Genomic DNA, 17864 nt, shown 5'->3' on the forward strand with positions numbered 1-17864 from the left:
GTCCACATAAACCTCGACGTTCCTTCCCTTTTAATCGGCGAAGACGTGATCAACTAGTCTTTGGTAGGTGGCTCCGGCATTTTTCAATCCGAAGGGCATCATTCTGTAGTTGAACACTCCCGCGCTTGTGATGAAGGCGGTCTTCGCTCTATCGTTGGGGTGCATGAACACTTGGTGGTACCCTGAAAAGGCGTCCATGAAGCTCAGCAATGCATGGCCACTGGTCGAGTCCACTAGCTGATCTATCCTCGAGAGAGGATAGCAATCTTTTGGGAAGGCTCGGTTCAGGTCAGTGAAATCGACGCACATGCGCCATGAGCCATTCTCTTTTTTGACCATGACCACGTTGGCCCACCACTTGGGATACATGCATGGCTCGATGAAGCCTGCCTCTTGTAGTTTCTTCACCTCTTCGGCGATAGCTTTGTTTTTCTCCGAGGAGTAGTTTCTTTTCTTCTGTTTGATTGGCCGAGCTTAGACAGATCATCTTCGGATCTATCCCTGGCATGTCAGCCGCCGACCACGCGAAGATGTCTTTGTGATCCCTCAGCAACTGGATCAACTCTATTCGAAGTCCCGAGCCTAGGCCTCTGCCTATTCGGACACTTTTGTCTGAAACATCCTCTAGGGGAATGTCTTCCATTTCTTGGTCTGGTTCGGGGGAAAGGGTCTCTGGTCGAGCATCAACCTCTGCGGGTTTTACCAGACTGCTCGGCTCTGCCTTTCTCCTTTTTGCATATTTTTCTCCACCTAGGGGAGGGCTCTTCTCATCTTCGTGCTCAGGACTGTCTCCTAGCTTCGGCTTTCGGATGGCAGTGTGACAGGTTGACCTTGCCACCTCTTGGTCGCCTTTTATCCGCTCGGAGAAGCCTGCATCCGAGACGTACATCATCATCTGATGGTATGTGGATGGGACTGCTTGTATTTTGTGGATCATGGTTCGTCCCATGATGACGTTATACACTGAGTCGCAGTCCATCACCATGAATTCTTCTCGGACGTTTATAGCCGCCAGGCCTTAGCCGATTGTGACGGGTAGGGTGATCTTTCCTCGGGGAATAGCTGCGGATCCGTTGAATCCGATCAATGGGTAGCTGACCTTGGTCAGTGACTCTTCTCCCTCTTCGAGGATGAGCTGCTCGAAACAGTTCCTGAAGATGATGTTGACGGCGCTTCCCCATCAACTAGCACTCTGTGGACATTGTGGTTGTTGAGATCCATTTAGATCACCAACGGGTCGTCATGTTTGTACTGGGTCCCGAGGCAGTCATCAGCAGTGAAGGTCATGTTCGGGGGGGTAGGCTGGTTCTCCCCAACATTGCTGAAGTTGACTCGGTGGGAGAGAGCTCTTAAGTGTTTCTTGCTGGCGTGGCCGGACCTTTGTCCTCCGAACACCACGAGAATTGGTTTCTTCTTTTTCCCCTCGGTCTCATGGACTCTTCTCTGGGCTTGCTCTTGTGGCTTTCCAAATGTTGCTTTCTCTTTTTCTTCCCTCTCCGTTCTTCGGTCGAGCAAGTATTGCTTTAGGTAGCCTCGGCGGATGAGGTCCTCGATGTTGTCCTTCAGCGAGTTGCATTCCTTAGTGGTATGGCCGAAGTCATCGTGGAACTCACACCACTTGTTCTTGTTCCTACGGAGGGGGTTGGATCTGAGCTTGTCTGGTAGCTTCCACTTTTCATCATCTTTGTGGAGATTGAAAATTTCTCTTCGGGGTATGGCGAGTGGAGTGTAGTTGGTGTATTTGGGTTGAAATTCACCCTTTTTCCCATCCTTCTTTGGGCTCGCCTCTCTCGCACCCAGCTTCTCTTTCCCCTCTCTCGAGTTGCCCTCGGGCTTACTTTGATTTGCTTTGTTATCTTTCAGATCCGAGGATCCTCTTAGCCTTGCCGCGGCCTTGTTGAACTCTTCTGTTCTGATGAACGCATCCGCCATTTGGAGCACGTCCGCTATCTTGGAGGGGTTTTTCATTGTCAGTTTGTCTCGGAATTTTCCCTCCCGTAGCGCGTGCTTCAAAGCGAAGATTGCCACGTCTGGCTGCAGGTTCAGAATGTTGGTGGATTCCTTCATGAATCTGGCCATGAAGTCTCGCAGGCTCTCGCCCCTTTCTTGCTGTATAAAAGTTACCTCGGTAGTGGTTCGTTCTGGGCGATTGTTGCTCACAAACTGCACACAGAACCTTTTCTTCAGCTTCTTCCAAATTTTGATCGATCCTTTCGGCAGCGATCTGAACCATTCTCCCGCAACTCCTGTCAGCATGGTTGGGAAGTATTTGCACCAACAGGCTTCGAAGTAGGGACTTAGAAACATCTGTTGTTCAAAGGAGATGACGTGATCCCTCGGATCCGTAATCCCGCTGTATGTCAAGTGTGCTGGCAACCTCACTTTGGGGATTGTTTCCATGACAATGTCATCCGAGAATGGGGACGATGCTGGAGTCATAATCCTCTTTCCTAGCCTCGCCCTGATACCTTCGCTCTTCGAGTTCCCTCTAAGGGATTGCTCGGGGGCGTGTAGGGGGCTAGGAGTTCGGTCACTTCTCCTTCTCCTTCTCGACTGGCCACTGCCTTCGGGTAGTCTACTAGACCCACAGGGGCTACCCAGCCTATCATGAACCGAAGGTCGCAGCCTGCTATGGACCGAGCTTCGGATCCGAGTGCGATCATTTGCCCCGCTTTGGAGAGCTTGCGGTGTTGGAGACGGTGTTGCGAACCACTCTGGTTGCTGTGCAGCTCTCTGCTGCGTGTCCCACGTGCTTTCTCTCCACCTTGTCATTAGGTGCGTTCCTGACATTGTGGAGAGATCTTGCTCGGGCCTCACATTGTCCTCGTCAGTCGAGGGCATGTTCAGCAATACCTGTCGCCTAGCTCTCCTCGCTTCTCGCCGTGCTGCTGCTTGGGCTTGTTCTTTCTCGTTGAAGAGGAAGTTCTGCATGATGGTCATGGCCGCAACGAGCTCTTCTCGAGAAGGGAGTGGTCTGCTGGTTGTGGCGGTGGCCCTTGTTGGCTGCGATCTCGCCACTGAGTGCAGCTGCTCCCCTCCATCGGATTCCGAATCCGTTTGGACAAGGACATCTCCCACCTGGTTGTCATTGTTGGGAATTTCCATTTTTTACGTGGAAAGTGAAGTGTTTTTCAGAGCTTTCAAGTGTTCATCCCCACAGACGGCGCCAAATTGTTCCGGTGTTGAAGTGGATGAAACAATGGGCTTCGAATGAAGGCCCTTTTTGTGTGTGTTGAAGATCTTGTTAGCCCGAATGTGTCGTGTCCAAGTCAACCTGCACAATAAACAAGTTACTAGCCTCGGGGGTGTTTCCGAGGAAAGCCCCTCCGATGCCTAAGTAAGAACAATGCTCGGATTCTAGAGAGAGAAGTTCTCTAGAAGAGTAGTCTTAAGGCGTGAAATTGACGTACCTTGGTAAGTGAGCCCTGGCGGCTTATTTATAGTGTTTGTACAATAAATCCCCTTAGGTTATTTATTGCAGGTGGGCCTTGGGCCTTGGTTGGCGGCTGAATAGCCTTTTGGACTGTAGTGGGTTTGATGTTGTTGTTGTGAGCCCTTGGGCTTTGGACTTAATGGCTCAATTGGTATTCAATTGGGAGCCCAAACAAATGGATTTCCAATTGTCCTTTTTGAAACGATAATAAAGAAGGAGTTGAACGACATGTTTTTAGTGGGTATGACAATTTTATTCTATTTTTATTATATATCATCACCAAGAGCATCTTGAAATATATGTTATTGTAATAACAATATATTTTTTTTATTACAGATGTAATCGGCGAGGTTATCGCGATGGGTGATAAAGAAAATATAACAAAACAGGATGCTAAGCCAAACTGGAAGTTGCAGATGGAAATGAAAGACCTAAGGTATAATATTTCAATGTCAATTAGAAAATATTATTTATTTATTATTGATCTTCAAATTAATATTTTGTTCACATGTTTAAATTGTTTTTAATGAATTTGTCATTAATTGATAGCAATAACAAATTGAAGTGCGCATTGTTTGGGGAGTTTGCTGAGAAAATGTCAAAATATAAGAATCGAGAAAGTGAAGAGCGTATCATTACTATAATCCAGTTTGTTAAAATTAATGAATTTAAGGGTAATAAATTTTTTAACTTTTTTGTGACTTTTTTTAATAAGAGTAATTCAAGATCACATTTGTTCGACTAGAACTTGATTTTTTCTATTTGTAGGCGAAGTTTCATTGTCAAACTCGAATTTGATTGGGAAGTCCAATGGCAAAAAGAAGGCCTTTTGCCACAAAGATATTCATTAATGAAGACATACCTGAAATTAATGAGATTTCAGACGATTTGGAGTCAAAAGAAGGCAACATAGTTCTTCCTGGCACAGAATTAGCAAGGAAGAACTAAAAAAATACCAATACCAATTATTTCTCATTAATTAACACGAATTAAACATACCCATCATAATTTTAAAAACTCAAATTAAAATCAACCAGAAACATCATCAAACCAATTTTAAAGCAACTAGTCTTATATGCACGCGATGCGTGCGGATATAAAAAAGCAAGTTTGATTCTCTTAAGTAAACATAATGTAAAATAAAATATAAAAAAAGAAAGTTTGATCCCCTTAAGCAAACATATTGTAAAATCAAGATCAAATTGCTCGAAAATTTTCATAATTATTTTATTTTATCTTAAAAGAATTTCGAACGCGAAAAATAGATAATCTCTATTATATAAGTGAAGGAAACTAATCAAACTACATACTGTACTTATTCTATGGGGTACGGTTAGAGCATCCTCACAAACAATGTAACACAAAAGTACACTACAGGTCGAAATGAGTAAATACATACTCCTAATAGATTACCCCCGGAAACCATACGAAGCAGAATGACCAAACTTGCAACATCAGTCTCAAAAGCTAAAGTTTAGCAACATCGGTCTCAAAAGCTAAAGTTTAGCAACATCAGTCTCAAAAGCCAAAGTTTAGCAAAAGATGATATGACATAGAAACAACCAACACACCTGCCTACAAAAACACCCATGGTCAAATCCATCTAGTAAGTTTGTCATATCCACCAGGAAACTTCTAGACTGCTAGCTAATTAGGCTGCTAGCTAATTAATTAACGGCGCCTCGTAGGGAAGTCGTCCCTTCCTCCCCCATCTTTCCAACATCGTATAACCCTTCCCGGTTATCTGGTCAGCAACCTTCAGAAGATCTGGTGCGGCACCAGGACTCGACTCCTCCATAATCACCGCCACTATCTTTTCTTCACCGCCCTTCTTCTGGTTCCTTCTCTTCTCGTCTGCTATTTCACTCGGCATTGAAAGCTTGCTTTTCATAGCATCTGTTAAACAACCTATTTCCCCCAATATACTGTTCTTTGCTTCATCTCCCCTATTCCATTCACAATCCAATACTTAGGTTTTATGCATACATACATACTCATTTTATTACTAATTAAGCAATACTACCTCAATGCGGCTGCCTCGCTGTCAGCTTTGGCTCTCTCAAAGGCTTCATCTTGAGCATCATAGCCTTTCTCCCTAAGATTTTCAACCCTTATTTCTTCCATTTTCCTCCTTCCTTCTTCCTCCGTACCTTTGTATACATCCTGTTTATACCATTGCTTTATTACTATATTCATAAATCCAAATCGAAAATGCAGTAAAAATCCAAAATCAAGAATGCAACAGAGGTCTTTTAAATTTTCGCAATCAGTAACAATAATACCCAACACCAGACAAATAGCCACAAATGCTTCAAATGAAAATCCCAAAAGACAATGTTACAATGCTGGAACTTAAATCCAAGAAAACATAGCGGAACAACAAATAAGAAAAACTAATAACCAGGTTTTCACTTTCTTGAGATAAGCTGACTATCAAATAATTCTACTCAAATTAATTAACTTCATTATTTCTTATCTTTAAATTAAACATCCTGCTTTTTTTTCTTTTGAGCACTTGAAAGATAAGGGTCTATTTCCACACTCTGTTGTTAAGGCGTAAAATAATCCTATATATGGGTAAAGTTGCTATTAATCATTAGAGATATGAATCAAAAATCCACTTAATGACTTTTGTGATCCGAGGAAGAAGCATTTCTCATGGAATCAGAACCCACTTTATACTCAAAAGATATGTACTTATTGCCATTACCAACTTGTGACTCTTGGTGCTGCATATAGAATCCAAATCAGTTAATCCTCAATTTAAGAATGGAAGAAAAATATTACTAAGTTATTCCTCAATTCAAGAATGAAAGAAAAATATTACACTAACTTCGAGCATGGAAGTACTAATTCATAGCATCGAAGTAAAAATTCACAACATGTAGAAAGAATACCGGGTCAATGAGTTGCTCAATAATGTCTCAAGCCCTTATGAATAACTGGCTTATAATTAATCATTAAATGAATCCCTCTTGGATAAATATAGCAAGGAGTATATAAATGAGGCATGTGTACAACACTCACTGCTCTGTCATACATATGTGACTAGTTCTACGATAGACATGATGTTGTCACAAATAATTTTGTAATTAGAAAATAGTGATGTAATATGGACTTGAGACAACAGTGATATGGTAAGCATACATATGGTGAAATTATAAATACAGGAGGGAGGTCGTTTCAGTGTTCACCTAGTTCTGAATGAGCCAAACGAATGAATAGATCAGCACCATCAAAGCAATAATGATGGACTTGAGACAATAATGATGTGGAAAGCATATAGATCAGCATGAAATTCGAATGAGCCAAACGAATGAATAGACCAGCATCATTCAAATGAGCCAAACGAATGAATCAATAGAATTAAATTCAAAGATTTCTACAAAAATTCAAACAACGCATTAAACAGAATCATACTTGAACAAAAAGACTCGATCTAGAAATAATAAACCTTACATTCCTAGCAGTATTCTTGTACCAAGATCATACTTCATTATTTGCATATTCCTAATAATTTCTCGCAAAAAACCTATCATTTCCATATCCTACATCCCTAATTATCCAATTGTATGATTATTTACCTAAGAAAATAGAACTTCACATTTCAATTTTGAATCAAAGTTGAAGCCTTTGTAATAATCACTGTTTCACAACCAAAAAATAAATAAATACAATAATCACAGTACCAAACATAATTCTTTCGTACATAACCAATCAAAACAATTAATCACCAAAATTAACCGAAAAAATCTTAATATTACAAACTATCAATATTACTATAACAATTACTTCCACATATAACCAATCAAACAATTAATCACCAAAAATTAACCCAAATAATTCATAATATTACAAATCATCACTGTTACTATAAAAAATCACATTTCTATGCAACAAATACAAAATTTTATGTAATCAAACGAAAAAAATAGAGAAACACATCATTGAACCACATAAACTAACCCCTACTTATTCATTCCCATAAATCATAATAACTGAAAATAATCACACTGCTTTTTACTAAAAATACGAAAATTCCACGTTCAACACAAAAAAATGAGGATATTTCTACCAACAAACAACACCAATTAAACCCTAAATATCACTATTACAACATAAAAAAACATTGTTTTACAGTAAATTTCAACAATTCTACCATGAAAATCAAGAGACAAAGAGATAAAGTTACGCAAAAAACCTGACGGCGAAGATCGGCCTCTTTACCTGGCAATAACAATCTTTTGCACAAACATTCGATTTTTTTGGCTCAATAATGTCCACCTGGTGCACCCATCAACCTCATTTTCTCCGCTAAATCCTTCGCCGTACCCATTTTCGTCGACATTACAACAAATTTCTAAACTTTCCCGATAAAATTAAACCCGAAAAATGTATTTTTTAGAAAAACAAATATCTCTAAATCTCTCTATTCAATCCCACAATATTTTAAAAATCGGAATGGCTAGGACTCCAGAATAAAAATATCTCTCTAAACAATTGGAAAAAACAATAAAAATCGGAAAAAAAAACACATCAAATAAACAAAATCTCCAGAACAATTGGAAAAAAATGAAAATTTATACAAAGTTGTTAAAATCTCACCTGAATCTCTAGAAGATCAGGCGGTGATGGTAATGGTGATGGTGACGGCGAGAGGCGGAGGAGAAAGAGCGTGTGTGTGTGCAGTGAAAGAGAGCCGAAATATTTAGAGTTTAGAATGGGATGGGGTTTGGTGGAAGAGGATTAGAGGAAGAAGATCAAAGAAGATGAAGAGGAAAGAGAGAGAAAACGGGAGGGAGCAGGAAGGGTCAGGGACGCCGAAGACCTAGGAGAGAGAAAGAGAGCTATGTGCATGTGAGAGTGAGGCTGGGGGCTGGGTTTAATTAGGGGGTAATTTCGTCAATTTACAGGGGGACACGAAAAGTTATTTTACTCTTATGCCCTCAGCTGTTCCTTTATATAATAGAGATAACTAGTTTTTGGGCCCGGGCGATACCCGGGTTACTACATTAATTAGTAACATTTAAATTTACTTATATTTTTTTTGGTAATGATAACGCGAAACATGTAATAGCTTAGTGGCAAAAGTTTCATTGTTTAAACTCAAGGTCAGAGGTTCAAACCTTATGCAAACCATGTTTGACATTTTTTTAATGTATATGAAGATTACATGGAGCGAACGACCTATAAGCATAGTGCCACGTGTCACGTATACTTTATTTTAGACGCCTTTTAATATATAGTATAGATCACAAGGAAAATAGTCAATGATTACGAATTTTTTACAATTACTAAACATTTTATGTTGATTCCTTAATCAATGTGCCTCTACAAGTCATTCTATTCATCAGTATTAACTGTTAAGTAATACGACTTATACATAGCTCTTGTGTAACAATGACCGGCAGAATGGTGACAGGTCTTTCATATTTGATGTTTTTCATATTTGATGTTTTTGTTCTTTGTTTCCCCTATTTTGCTCAAGCAATTGACCAAGTTACTGAAAATGTCCACGAAATTGTTACCGCAAAAACCAAATTCCTCTATTCAAACTCAAAACTTATCTTCTTTGGGCTGACTGCAAGAAATATCATTTGGGCTGACCCTGACTAAACCCATTTTTAGTGGTCTGACGGTATGACCTGAGTACATGACCATATATCTCAACTATGCCTTCCGATACAAAGTATTAACTTTTCTTTACAAAGGACATAAGTAATTAATGACAGATAAACACCCCTAAAAATAATTAGTTCAGATAAAGAACAAATTCTACAACAGAATAAGAACAAAGACAAACGCAGAAACAAACTGTATAAAACCAAATTAACTTAAAATTCTACTCAAATCAAACATACTAATGTAAAAGACAAATCGCAAAAGTTAAAATACAATTACCTGAGACAACAACAATCTTCATAATCAATTATTAATATTACTCTCATTTAATGAAAGACCTCTTAATTGTTGATCATCCAATTGTAGATCTAAAGAGTTTTGCTTCTCTTGATTAAGATAATCAAGAAAGAAAAGGTGAATGGAGTAGGATCCAAAGGCTTTTTGTTTGTTCAGACAAAATAGTAGTATGATGCGAATATGCGATGATCGAAGTGGATGATCATGAAGATATTAACAACGTTATCACTTCTGAAAACTAAGACTGTTAGCTTTCCCTTTGTTTTTTTTAATTCAACAATATAATATTTAAGCTAACTTAATTATGTGATAAACATCAAAATTGGTCAATTTTCCATTTCATGTTCTCTTAACAGTATACTCCTATACAATGTGTTGTTCATGCTTTAGAGTTGTATCCCAATAGAAAAATTTGGATTTGGTTATAAACCCTATGCGTATAACTTTCGGTTGTATGCTGACTTAAGGTCTTTAGGAAGTAGAATAGTCGCTTATAGACGTATACAGGACGTGAGATACGAAACAAATATAAAAATAATATTAGTTGATTTATCAAATTCATATACGAAGTATCAAACACTTCAAACAGACATCTATTACCTAAAACAATAAAAATACAACATTTACTTGATGTGTGATACGAAACAAAAATTAGAGTAAATATGGTTTTTGTCATAGTAAAATGTGTAAGATTAACGAACGATTTGTGTTGCAAAGAGTCATACAAACTATAATTTGTTAATTAATTACAATCCGAACTTTTACCATCACTCATTTAAATTATTTTATTTATAATATCAGTACAAACTTATAAAAGTAAACTAATAAAATAGAGGCAGTAAACACATGATATTGGCATTTGGAGCACACAAATGTTTTTGGTCAATGGTTTTAAGAGTTACTACCTCCATTTCGTAAAGATTTTTACAATTACTATTTGCATAAATATTAAGACAAATGTAGAAAATTTAGTCGAATATAATCACATATGGATAAATTAATAGAAATATGTAAAAAAGTGTGTGAGTGTAAGATTAAAAAAAGAATAATGTAAGAGAAAGTGAGTGGGAAATTGTAATATTATGGGGTAAGAAAGGTAAGATAGTAAATTTTCATGTCTAGAAATAGAACAAAATAAAGTGTAAAGAATATTGTGAATCGGATGAAAACGGAAAATGTAAAGATCATTTTAAAATGGAGGTAGTAAGATAGTTTTTGAGCATTCAAATTGGATTATTATTGCGTGGAACAAAAACCAACAATTTACTCTAACACACTTTTTACCTACATAGTAACTATGATAAATGAAACACCAATTTTCTTAGATAGAGTAACCATTTTTTGAACCAAAGTGACCCTATGTTTTTAAAAGAAAATCGTAACTTAAAATCACATTATTCAAACACAACAGTACGCACGACACCAATTTGATATTTTTTTCGTAATAATTCTAATAAACACGTCAAACTAAATTAGGATCAAGTTGTTAACTTTCCTTTTTAGACACAGTTCACAATAAATTTAGTGTGGACCAACTTGGCAACTATATTTAAGAATTACTTAGTAGTGTTCAAATTTCATATTGAAATTGGGTACTTATGTTTTAATCCATTTGGTAGTTTGGTACCCTAATAGATGGAGCTAGATTATCTCTTATTTTAAAAACACAACCCCCACCTTCCACCCAAAGAAAAACTCAAATACAAAAGGTTAATAAAATAAAAGTTATAAATTATTTTATACGAAGTAATTTTCAAATATTTTTTTGAAAAAAACCAAATATTCCTCTCTCCTTTTATTTTCTCCCCCGTCCTTTTCATCTTATGATTCTTCTAAACATTAATTCCCTCTCTAATTTTCTTCCTTCCCAACCTTGCGATTTCATGCTAAGGTGGTGTTACAGTCACACTATATGTGACTGATTAGTTGATTAGTTTGTTACTGATCAGACCAGCTAAATGAACAGAATTTAGGGAAAAAAGAAGAGAAGAAAAATAAGAGATTGAGAGAGAGAATAGAATCAGAATGGGAGAAGCAAGATAGAGTTTAGGGAATTTATTTATGAAATTGATAAAAGCTGATTACAATTAGCTGTAAAGTATTTATACAGCGAAATGTAAGAATTATACAATGAAATGTAAGAACTGCCAAGTCAGCAGTTATTATAACAGCTTCAACAAACTCTAACAACCTTGCTGATACAAAAGTCAACATTTCTGTCGTTGACTTGTTGTACCTTAATATTCCTTCCCCCTTGAAAAACAACTTGTCCACAAGTGTTAAGGTAACTGAAAAGTAGGGAACTGCGTAACAAAACCAGAAGCTACCTCCCAAGTAGTTTCATGTATAGGACTATCCTTCCATTTCACCAGGTATTGAAGCTGATTTTGTCCTTTTTTGCTGACCACCTTACTGTCTAGTATAGCCAAAGGTTGACTCTTAACATTAAGATCATGGCCTTGAAACTAGCTAGGTATATGAGTTGCAATAGGTAATGTACCATAGAAGGCTTTCAGTTGTGAAACATGAAATACATTGTGTATTTTTGCATCACTTGGTAACTGGAGTTTGTAAGCCACCTTACCTACAACAACTGTGATTTGAAATGGTCCATAAAACTTATGAGATAATTTATGGTTACCCCTGCGTTGGACTGAAGTCTGTCTATAAGGTTGCAGCTTAAGCCATACCCAATCCCCACTGCAAACACTCTGTCAGTTCTGTGTTTATCAGCTTGAAACTTCATTCTGTCTTGAGCCCTTAAGAGATGATATTTGAGTAGAGAAACCATGAATTCCCTTCTCTCCATACTCCTGTCTACTTCCCAATTTGCAGAATCTCCATGTAGATAAGGCAAATGTAAAGGAGGTGGTTGACCATACATAACCTCATAAGGTGTGAGTTGAGTTGTTGAATGAAAATGGGTATTATACCACCACTCTGCCAATGGCAGCCATGCATTCCGTTCTTTAGGGTTTTCAGCACACATACACCTTAAATAGTTTTCTAAACACCTATTAATCACCTCAGTTTGGCCATCTGTCTCTGGGTGATAGGAAGAAGACAACAAGAAAGCAGTGCCATATAAGCTAAACAAGCCTTGCCAAAATTGACTGAGAAAAATTGCATCTCTGTCACTCACAATGGTTCTAGGCCAACCATGCATGCAACTTGAACACATTATCTAAGTAAGATTGGGCCACCTATACTGCAGTAAAAGGGTGAGAGAGAGACATGAAGTGGTTGTACTTACTTAATCTGTCCACAACAACAAAAATAACTCTTTTCCTCCTGATTTAGGCAATCTAGTAATAAAATCAATAAAAATATCAACCCAAACAGCTTCAGGAATGGGCAAAGGTTGAAGTAAACCTGGGTATGCAGAAGTGTCATACTTAATTTGCAGTTTGACAAACTTTGCAAGATCGACTTTACAAATTGCTTCACATCCTTTGTAAGCCCTTTCCAATAGAATAAATTTTTGACCCTTCTCACAGTCAAATCCCTGCCAAGTGGCCACTCTCAGGTTCTGAATGCAGCCAAGTTATGATTTTAGTTCTTAAGTTATTGTCTGGACCCACCACTAGTTTATGTTTCCTTCTCAACCAATCCATCAACCAAGGTAAAATTGTCCACTGCCACTATATTTGATTGCTGAAGAGATGTGAGTGTTGTAATTAGACTGCCATCAAGTGAATAACTTACCTTAATCAATTCAGTCAAATCAGAAGAAACCACTGAAATAACCATACACAGAATTGTTGACCCTTGGACCCTAGACAAAGCATCTGCAGCTACATTCTCCTTACCACTTTTGTACTGAATTTCATAATCAAATTCCATGAGCTTTGAGAGCCAAAACTGTTGGAATGGAGTTGATACTTTTTGCTGTAAAAGCCATTTCAGACTTTTCTGGTCAGTTTTGATCACAAAATGGGTGTTCATCAAGTATTGCTCCCATTTTTGGACTGCAAAAACTATTGCCAACAGCTCTTTCTCATAAACAGAAAGCTTTTGCCATTTGGGACCCAATGTCCTGCTGATATATGCTAATGGGTGATTATCTTGCATCAAAACTGCACCAATACCCTTACATGAAGCATCAGTCTCAACAACAAAAATCTTAGAGAAGTTAGGTATTGCCAAAACAATTGTAGAAACAAGAGCTTGTTTGAGAAGAACAAAAGCTTGTTGTGCTTGGTCATTCCAGTAAAATACCCCCTTTTTTAATAATTCAGTCAAAGGTTTGCATATAAGTGAGTAATTCTTCACAGACTTCCTGTAATACCCAGCTAAACCCAAGAAACTTCTCAACTCTTTCACAATAGCTGGAACTGGCCAACTGTCCACTGCAGAGATTTTGTGTGGATCAATTTCTACTCCTCTAACTGAAATGCAATGGCCTAAATATTCCACCTTATCCATGGCAAAACTACACTTGCTGACCTTAGTAAACATCATATTCTGCCTCATTAATTCAAAAACCTGAGTTAGATGTTGCCAGTGGTCTTCCAAAGTTTTGTTGTACACTAAAATATCATCAAAGAATACTAATACACACTTTCTCAAGAGAGGTTTAAAAACACTATTCATCCATCCTTGGAATGAGGCTGGTGCATTGGTAAGGCCAAAGGGCCAGAATGAGGCTGGTGCATTGGTAAGGCCAAAGACCATCAATGATTGAAGTTGATTGGTTGATGTCAATGGTTTCTCTGATACCAATGTTACAGTCACACTATATGTGACTGATTAGTTGATCAGTTTATTACTGACCAGACCAGCTGAATGAACAGAATTTAGGGAAAGAAGAAGAGAAGAAGAATAAGAGATTGAGAGAGAGAATAGAATCAGAATGAGAGAAGCAAGATAGAGTTTAGGGAATTTATTTATGAAATTGATAAAAGTTGATTACAATCAGCTGTAAGTGTTTATACAATGAAATGTAAGAACTGCCAAGTCAACAGTTAGTTATAACAGCTTCAACAAACTCTAACAACCTTGCTGATACAAAAGTCAACATTTCTACCGTTGACTTGTTGTACCTTAACAAGTGGCTAAGTATATCGACATCACATATTATATTTCTAGTTAATTAGGCTTTGTTTAGTTAATTTCTCTTTTCTTCTTTTTTTGACATATTAAAAAGTTTCCAAACGGCCACCGGCCACCCCGGTCTATTCGTTCCAATCTCCATATGGGCGTTTTTTTACGACTCTCCTCCGCCCACAAAGCCACCGCGTATTGCTCTTCCTTCCATATAGAGAAGGTAGTTTTATTGCATATATTGTTGATGGTTGAAGTTGAGAAAATCAAGAGTTAGAGTATAACACAATTACCAATGAGGTATTGATCTAGTGGTTAATTAAGATTTACCCCTACTTGTAATTTATATTGTCCTTGTGGCTAGATAATCTGCATAAAAGTACAGCAGAGATCGAATAAAAGAGTCGTGAGGCTATAAATTTAGAAGGTTCCATAAACTTTACTAGCTCATTTGAGTAACAAAAAATTCTATAACTAAAAAATAAAAGGAATAATTGACTGGAAAAATCCCAACTTTGAACGTTTCACTTTTATTAATCCCAACTATGGTTTTTTTTTTTAATAATCCAAACTTTTACCCCTAATGACTTTTAACAATCCCAAAAACCGGTAACCTGTTAAAATGGTAAACACTTGCAAACTTGGACTTGGGCTTTTAGTTTCTCTCTAAAAAATTTGGTATACGTCATTCATTCAATATCCATTCACCCAAAGTTAAACCCTTTTTGTTTTTCATCTGCTGTAAAATAAAATAAAAACAAAAATCAAACACCTTCCATGCTCGTATGTTTAACCTTAGATTGTAATTTGACAATTTTTTGATTGTAAAAGGAGGTTCATTTTGACATTTTTGTTTTTACTTTGTTTTTACTTTGTTTAATTTGGCAGGTAAATAAACTTAAATCATACTACATCATCTTAATCGTGCTTCATTTGGTAACCACCATTTCTGCTATGGTTGTATCCCTTTCAAATAACTGAAATCAAAGGTCATCAACCTTGTTACTACTATTAAGTTACTGGTAGTAACCCATTTAAATAAATTGAACTCTGTATCCTTTAAAAAAAAACCCAAAGGAATACACCCCCTTGAACCCGAAAATGACCCGGTGGATCTAACATATGAGGTTTACTTCGTTCAGCTATTAAATGTCACATTAAAATATGAGGTTTGAAAACATTTAAAATTTTGGGTGGAGAATCAAAGAAAATGACGAAATGAGAAACAAGGGTTATAAGGAGATTTATTAAGGAAAATAAATAAGGGGGAATAAATGCATTTAAAGAAAAAAAAACTAACTCTCTATTGCCTGTCAGCGCCACGCCATACATTACCTGCTACAGTAAGTAACTTACCTGCTATGCCCGTTAAAAGTCAATAGGTGTAAAAGTTCGGATTATTAAAAAAAAACTTATAGTTGGGATTATTAAAAGCAAACCACCTAAAGTTGGGATTATTCTGGTCAATTAATCCAAAATAAAAATATATCAGAATTCAATTCTATGATCATTTATCAGTTGAATACATGCATGGCTGGGTATTACACGTGATCAATTTTAATTACAGAAAAATATGAGCTTTAATATATCAAATCAAACTATATATATATATATATATATATATATATATATATATATATATATATTATATATATATATATATATATATATATATATATATATATCAATTACTTCATGAAATACAATATATATTCAGGAGTTTGAAGACACAAAAAGCTAGCTTAGCTTACTCCAGAAGCATTACAGACTTGCAAGAATGGAGAAAACATTTCATCGATCTATCTACAAAAGCAACAATCTTTAATTTGATCGAAGCATACATGCATAAGAAGGCGATACATCAAAGTAGAGTTGTACTCCACATCAATTATAGCTTCTTTTGGTGAAATGGAATATTTGCAAACATGAAAATCACTCAATCACACTCTGTTGATTCCTGGTTTTGATGATGACAAGCTAACCTTCTACTAATAGTTTATTTTGGAGAATGTCAGGAACAGGTTAATATTTAAAAGAAGGACAAATGCAACAACCGAAGCAAGCAAGGGAACTTTGAAGTAATTAAGTTCAAAGTACGTGGCAAGATTAAATCAAGGATTAAGTCAAGCAAATTCTATAAGGGTCGAAAGGTATAAGACCAATGTAATTTAGTACATGCTTAGTATGGGAACAGAGTATTTTGAAGAGTCCTAGTTATATCGTGAAACGAAATAAAACAGTTTTGCTTTTACAAAAAGATAAACATCAAATGTTTTTAAACTGATTTTACAAAACTGTTTGAAGTTATACTCTTGAATTTGAGTTAACATATAACTCTCAAAATACGAAAAGATTGATTTTCCTAAAACGCGTTTGAAGTAAGATTTGCGAAAATCTATCTATTAAAAAGAGTCATAAACTGGGTTGGATTTGAATCTAGGTTAAACACTTGGATTCGTATAAATACAACCTTTGTTCTTTGCTAAACTTTTCATCAGACTTATTTACATCAACCGGAAGCTTTCAGGTATCATCCTTAAAGTCTTAATCTTTGAAGAAGTCTGTTCCTGTTCCCATATAGAGCAGTATTTGTTACTTGGTCTTATATCGTATGTTAAGTAGTTAATTAATTCTTATACGTTTGATTAAAGTGTTGAGTTATTGTAAGTTAAGCCTGAGTCAGGCTTACTTGAGCAGGAGAGAAGATCTCACAAGAGATCAGTGAGTTGGAACAGTTGAGGGACTGTTTCCATAAGGGAAGGAACAAAGAGGGTTGTTCCTAGTCATCTGCAATCAGAGGCGATTGGCAGATTGTGGCCCGAGTAGATTAGGTTTGTAAAGAAACTAAGTTGTTTTGCCTAATTAGTGAAAGTGTTTAAGTCCCCAAAGGGGCCGTGGTTTTTTCCTCTCTATTGGGCCTAGAGAGTTTTCCACGCTAAATCTTGCTTGCATATTTTACTGTTTCTGTTCCGTATAGTTTAATTTTTATAAATACGTAAAATATCAATTCACCCCCCCTCTTGAGGAACTCCGTGAAACTAACAATTGGTATCAGAGCCAGAACCCTTTAAACTGCAGGTAACGCTGACGGGAAAAACGATTCTGAAGCTATGAACACTACGGAGAAACTAGAAGAGGGATACTCAACACAACGACCTCCAATGTTTAGCGGCAAATACTATTCCTACTGGAGAAACAGGATGGAGATTTTCATTAAGGCTGAAAACTATCAAGTATGGAGAGTGATTGAAGTTGGAGACTTCCAAGTCACTAAGCTGAACTCCGTTGGAGAAACTGTTCCCAAACCTGTTGATGAATTTGACAAAGCCGACTATGAAAAGCTTGAACTCAATGCCATGGCTGTCAAAATCCTTCATTGTGGACTAGGTCCAAATGAACACAACAGAGTTATGGGCTGCAAGAACGCAAAGCAGATTTGGGATCTGCTCCAGGTTACTCATGAAGGAAC

General features: G+C 37.0%; 1 protein-coding gene across 2 annotated transcripts; it reads right to left on the bottom strand.

Annotated features, from left to right (window-relative positions):
- Positions 1 to 4719: 4719 nt before the first annotated feature.
- On the bottom strand, positions 4720 to 9589 carry LOC110805966 (late embryogenesis abundant protein ECP63-like). 2 transcript variants are annotated; one of them, XM_056827102.1, is made up of 3 exons: positions 9335 to 9589; positions 5457 to 5596; positions 4726 to 5379 (listed from the first exon to the last, which is right to left on the bottom strand). In XM_056827102.1, exons 2-3 carry the CDS (start codon positions 5555 to 5557, stop codon positions 5097 to 5099), a joined length of 384 nt encoding a protein of 127 aa, XP_056683080.1. In that variant the 5' UTR covers positions 5558 to 5596; positions 9335 to 9589; the 3' UTR covers positions 4726 to 5096. The 2 variants fall into 2 exon arrangements, with proteins under 2 accessions (XP_021867290.1, XP_056683080.1); XM_022011598.2 differs by having other exon boundaries at positions 4720 to 5379; positions 5457 to 9589.
- Positions 9590 to 17864: the final 8275 nt, after the last annotated feature.

Source organism: Spinacia oleracea, chromosome 4 (assembly GCF_020520425.1).
Source record: "Spinacia oleracea cultivar Varoflay chromosome 4, BTI_SOV_V1, whole genome shotgun sequence".
Lineage (NCBI taxonomy): Eukaryota > Viridiplantae > Streptophyta > Magnoliopsida > Caryophyllales > Amaranthaceae > Spinacia > Spinacia oleracea.

Coding starts and splice junctions, on each gene's coding strand:
- LOC110805966 (XM_022011598.2), bottom strand. CDS start 5,629: ATGAATATAGTAATAAAGCAATGGTATAAACAGGATGTATACAAAGGT. Junction 5,380..5,456: donor AGCGAGGCAGCCGCATTGAG/GTAGTATTGCTT, acceptor TGAATGGAATAG/GGGAGATGAAGCAAAGAACA.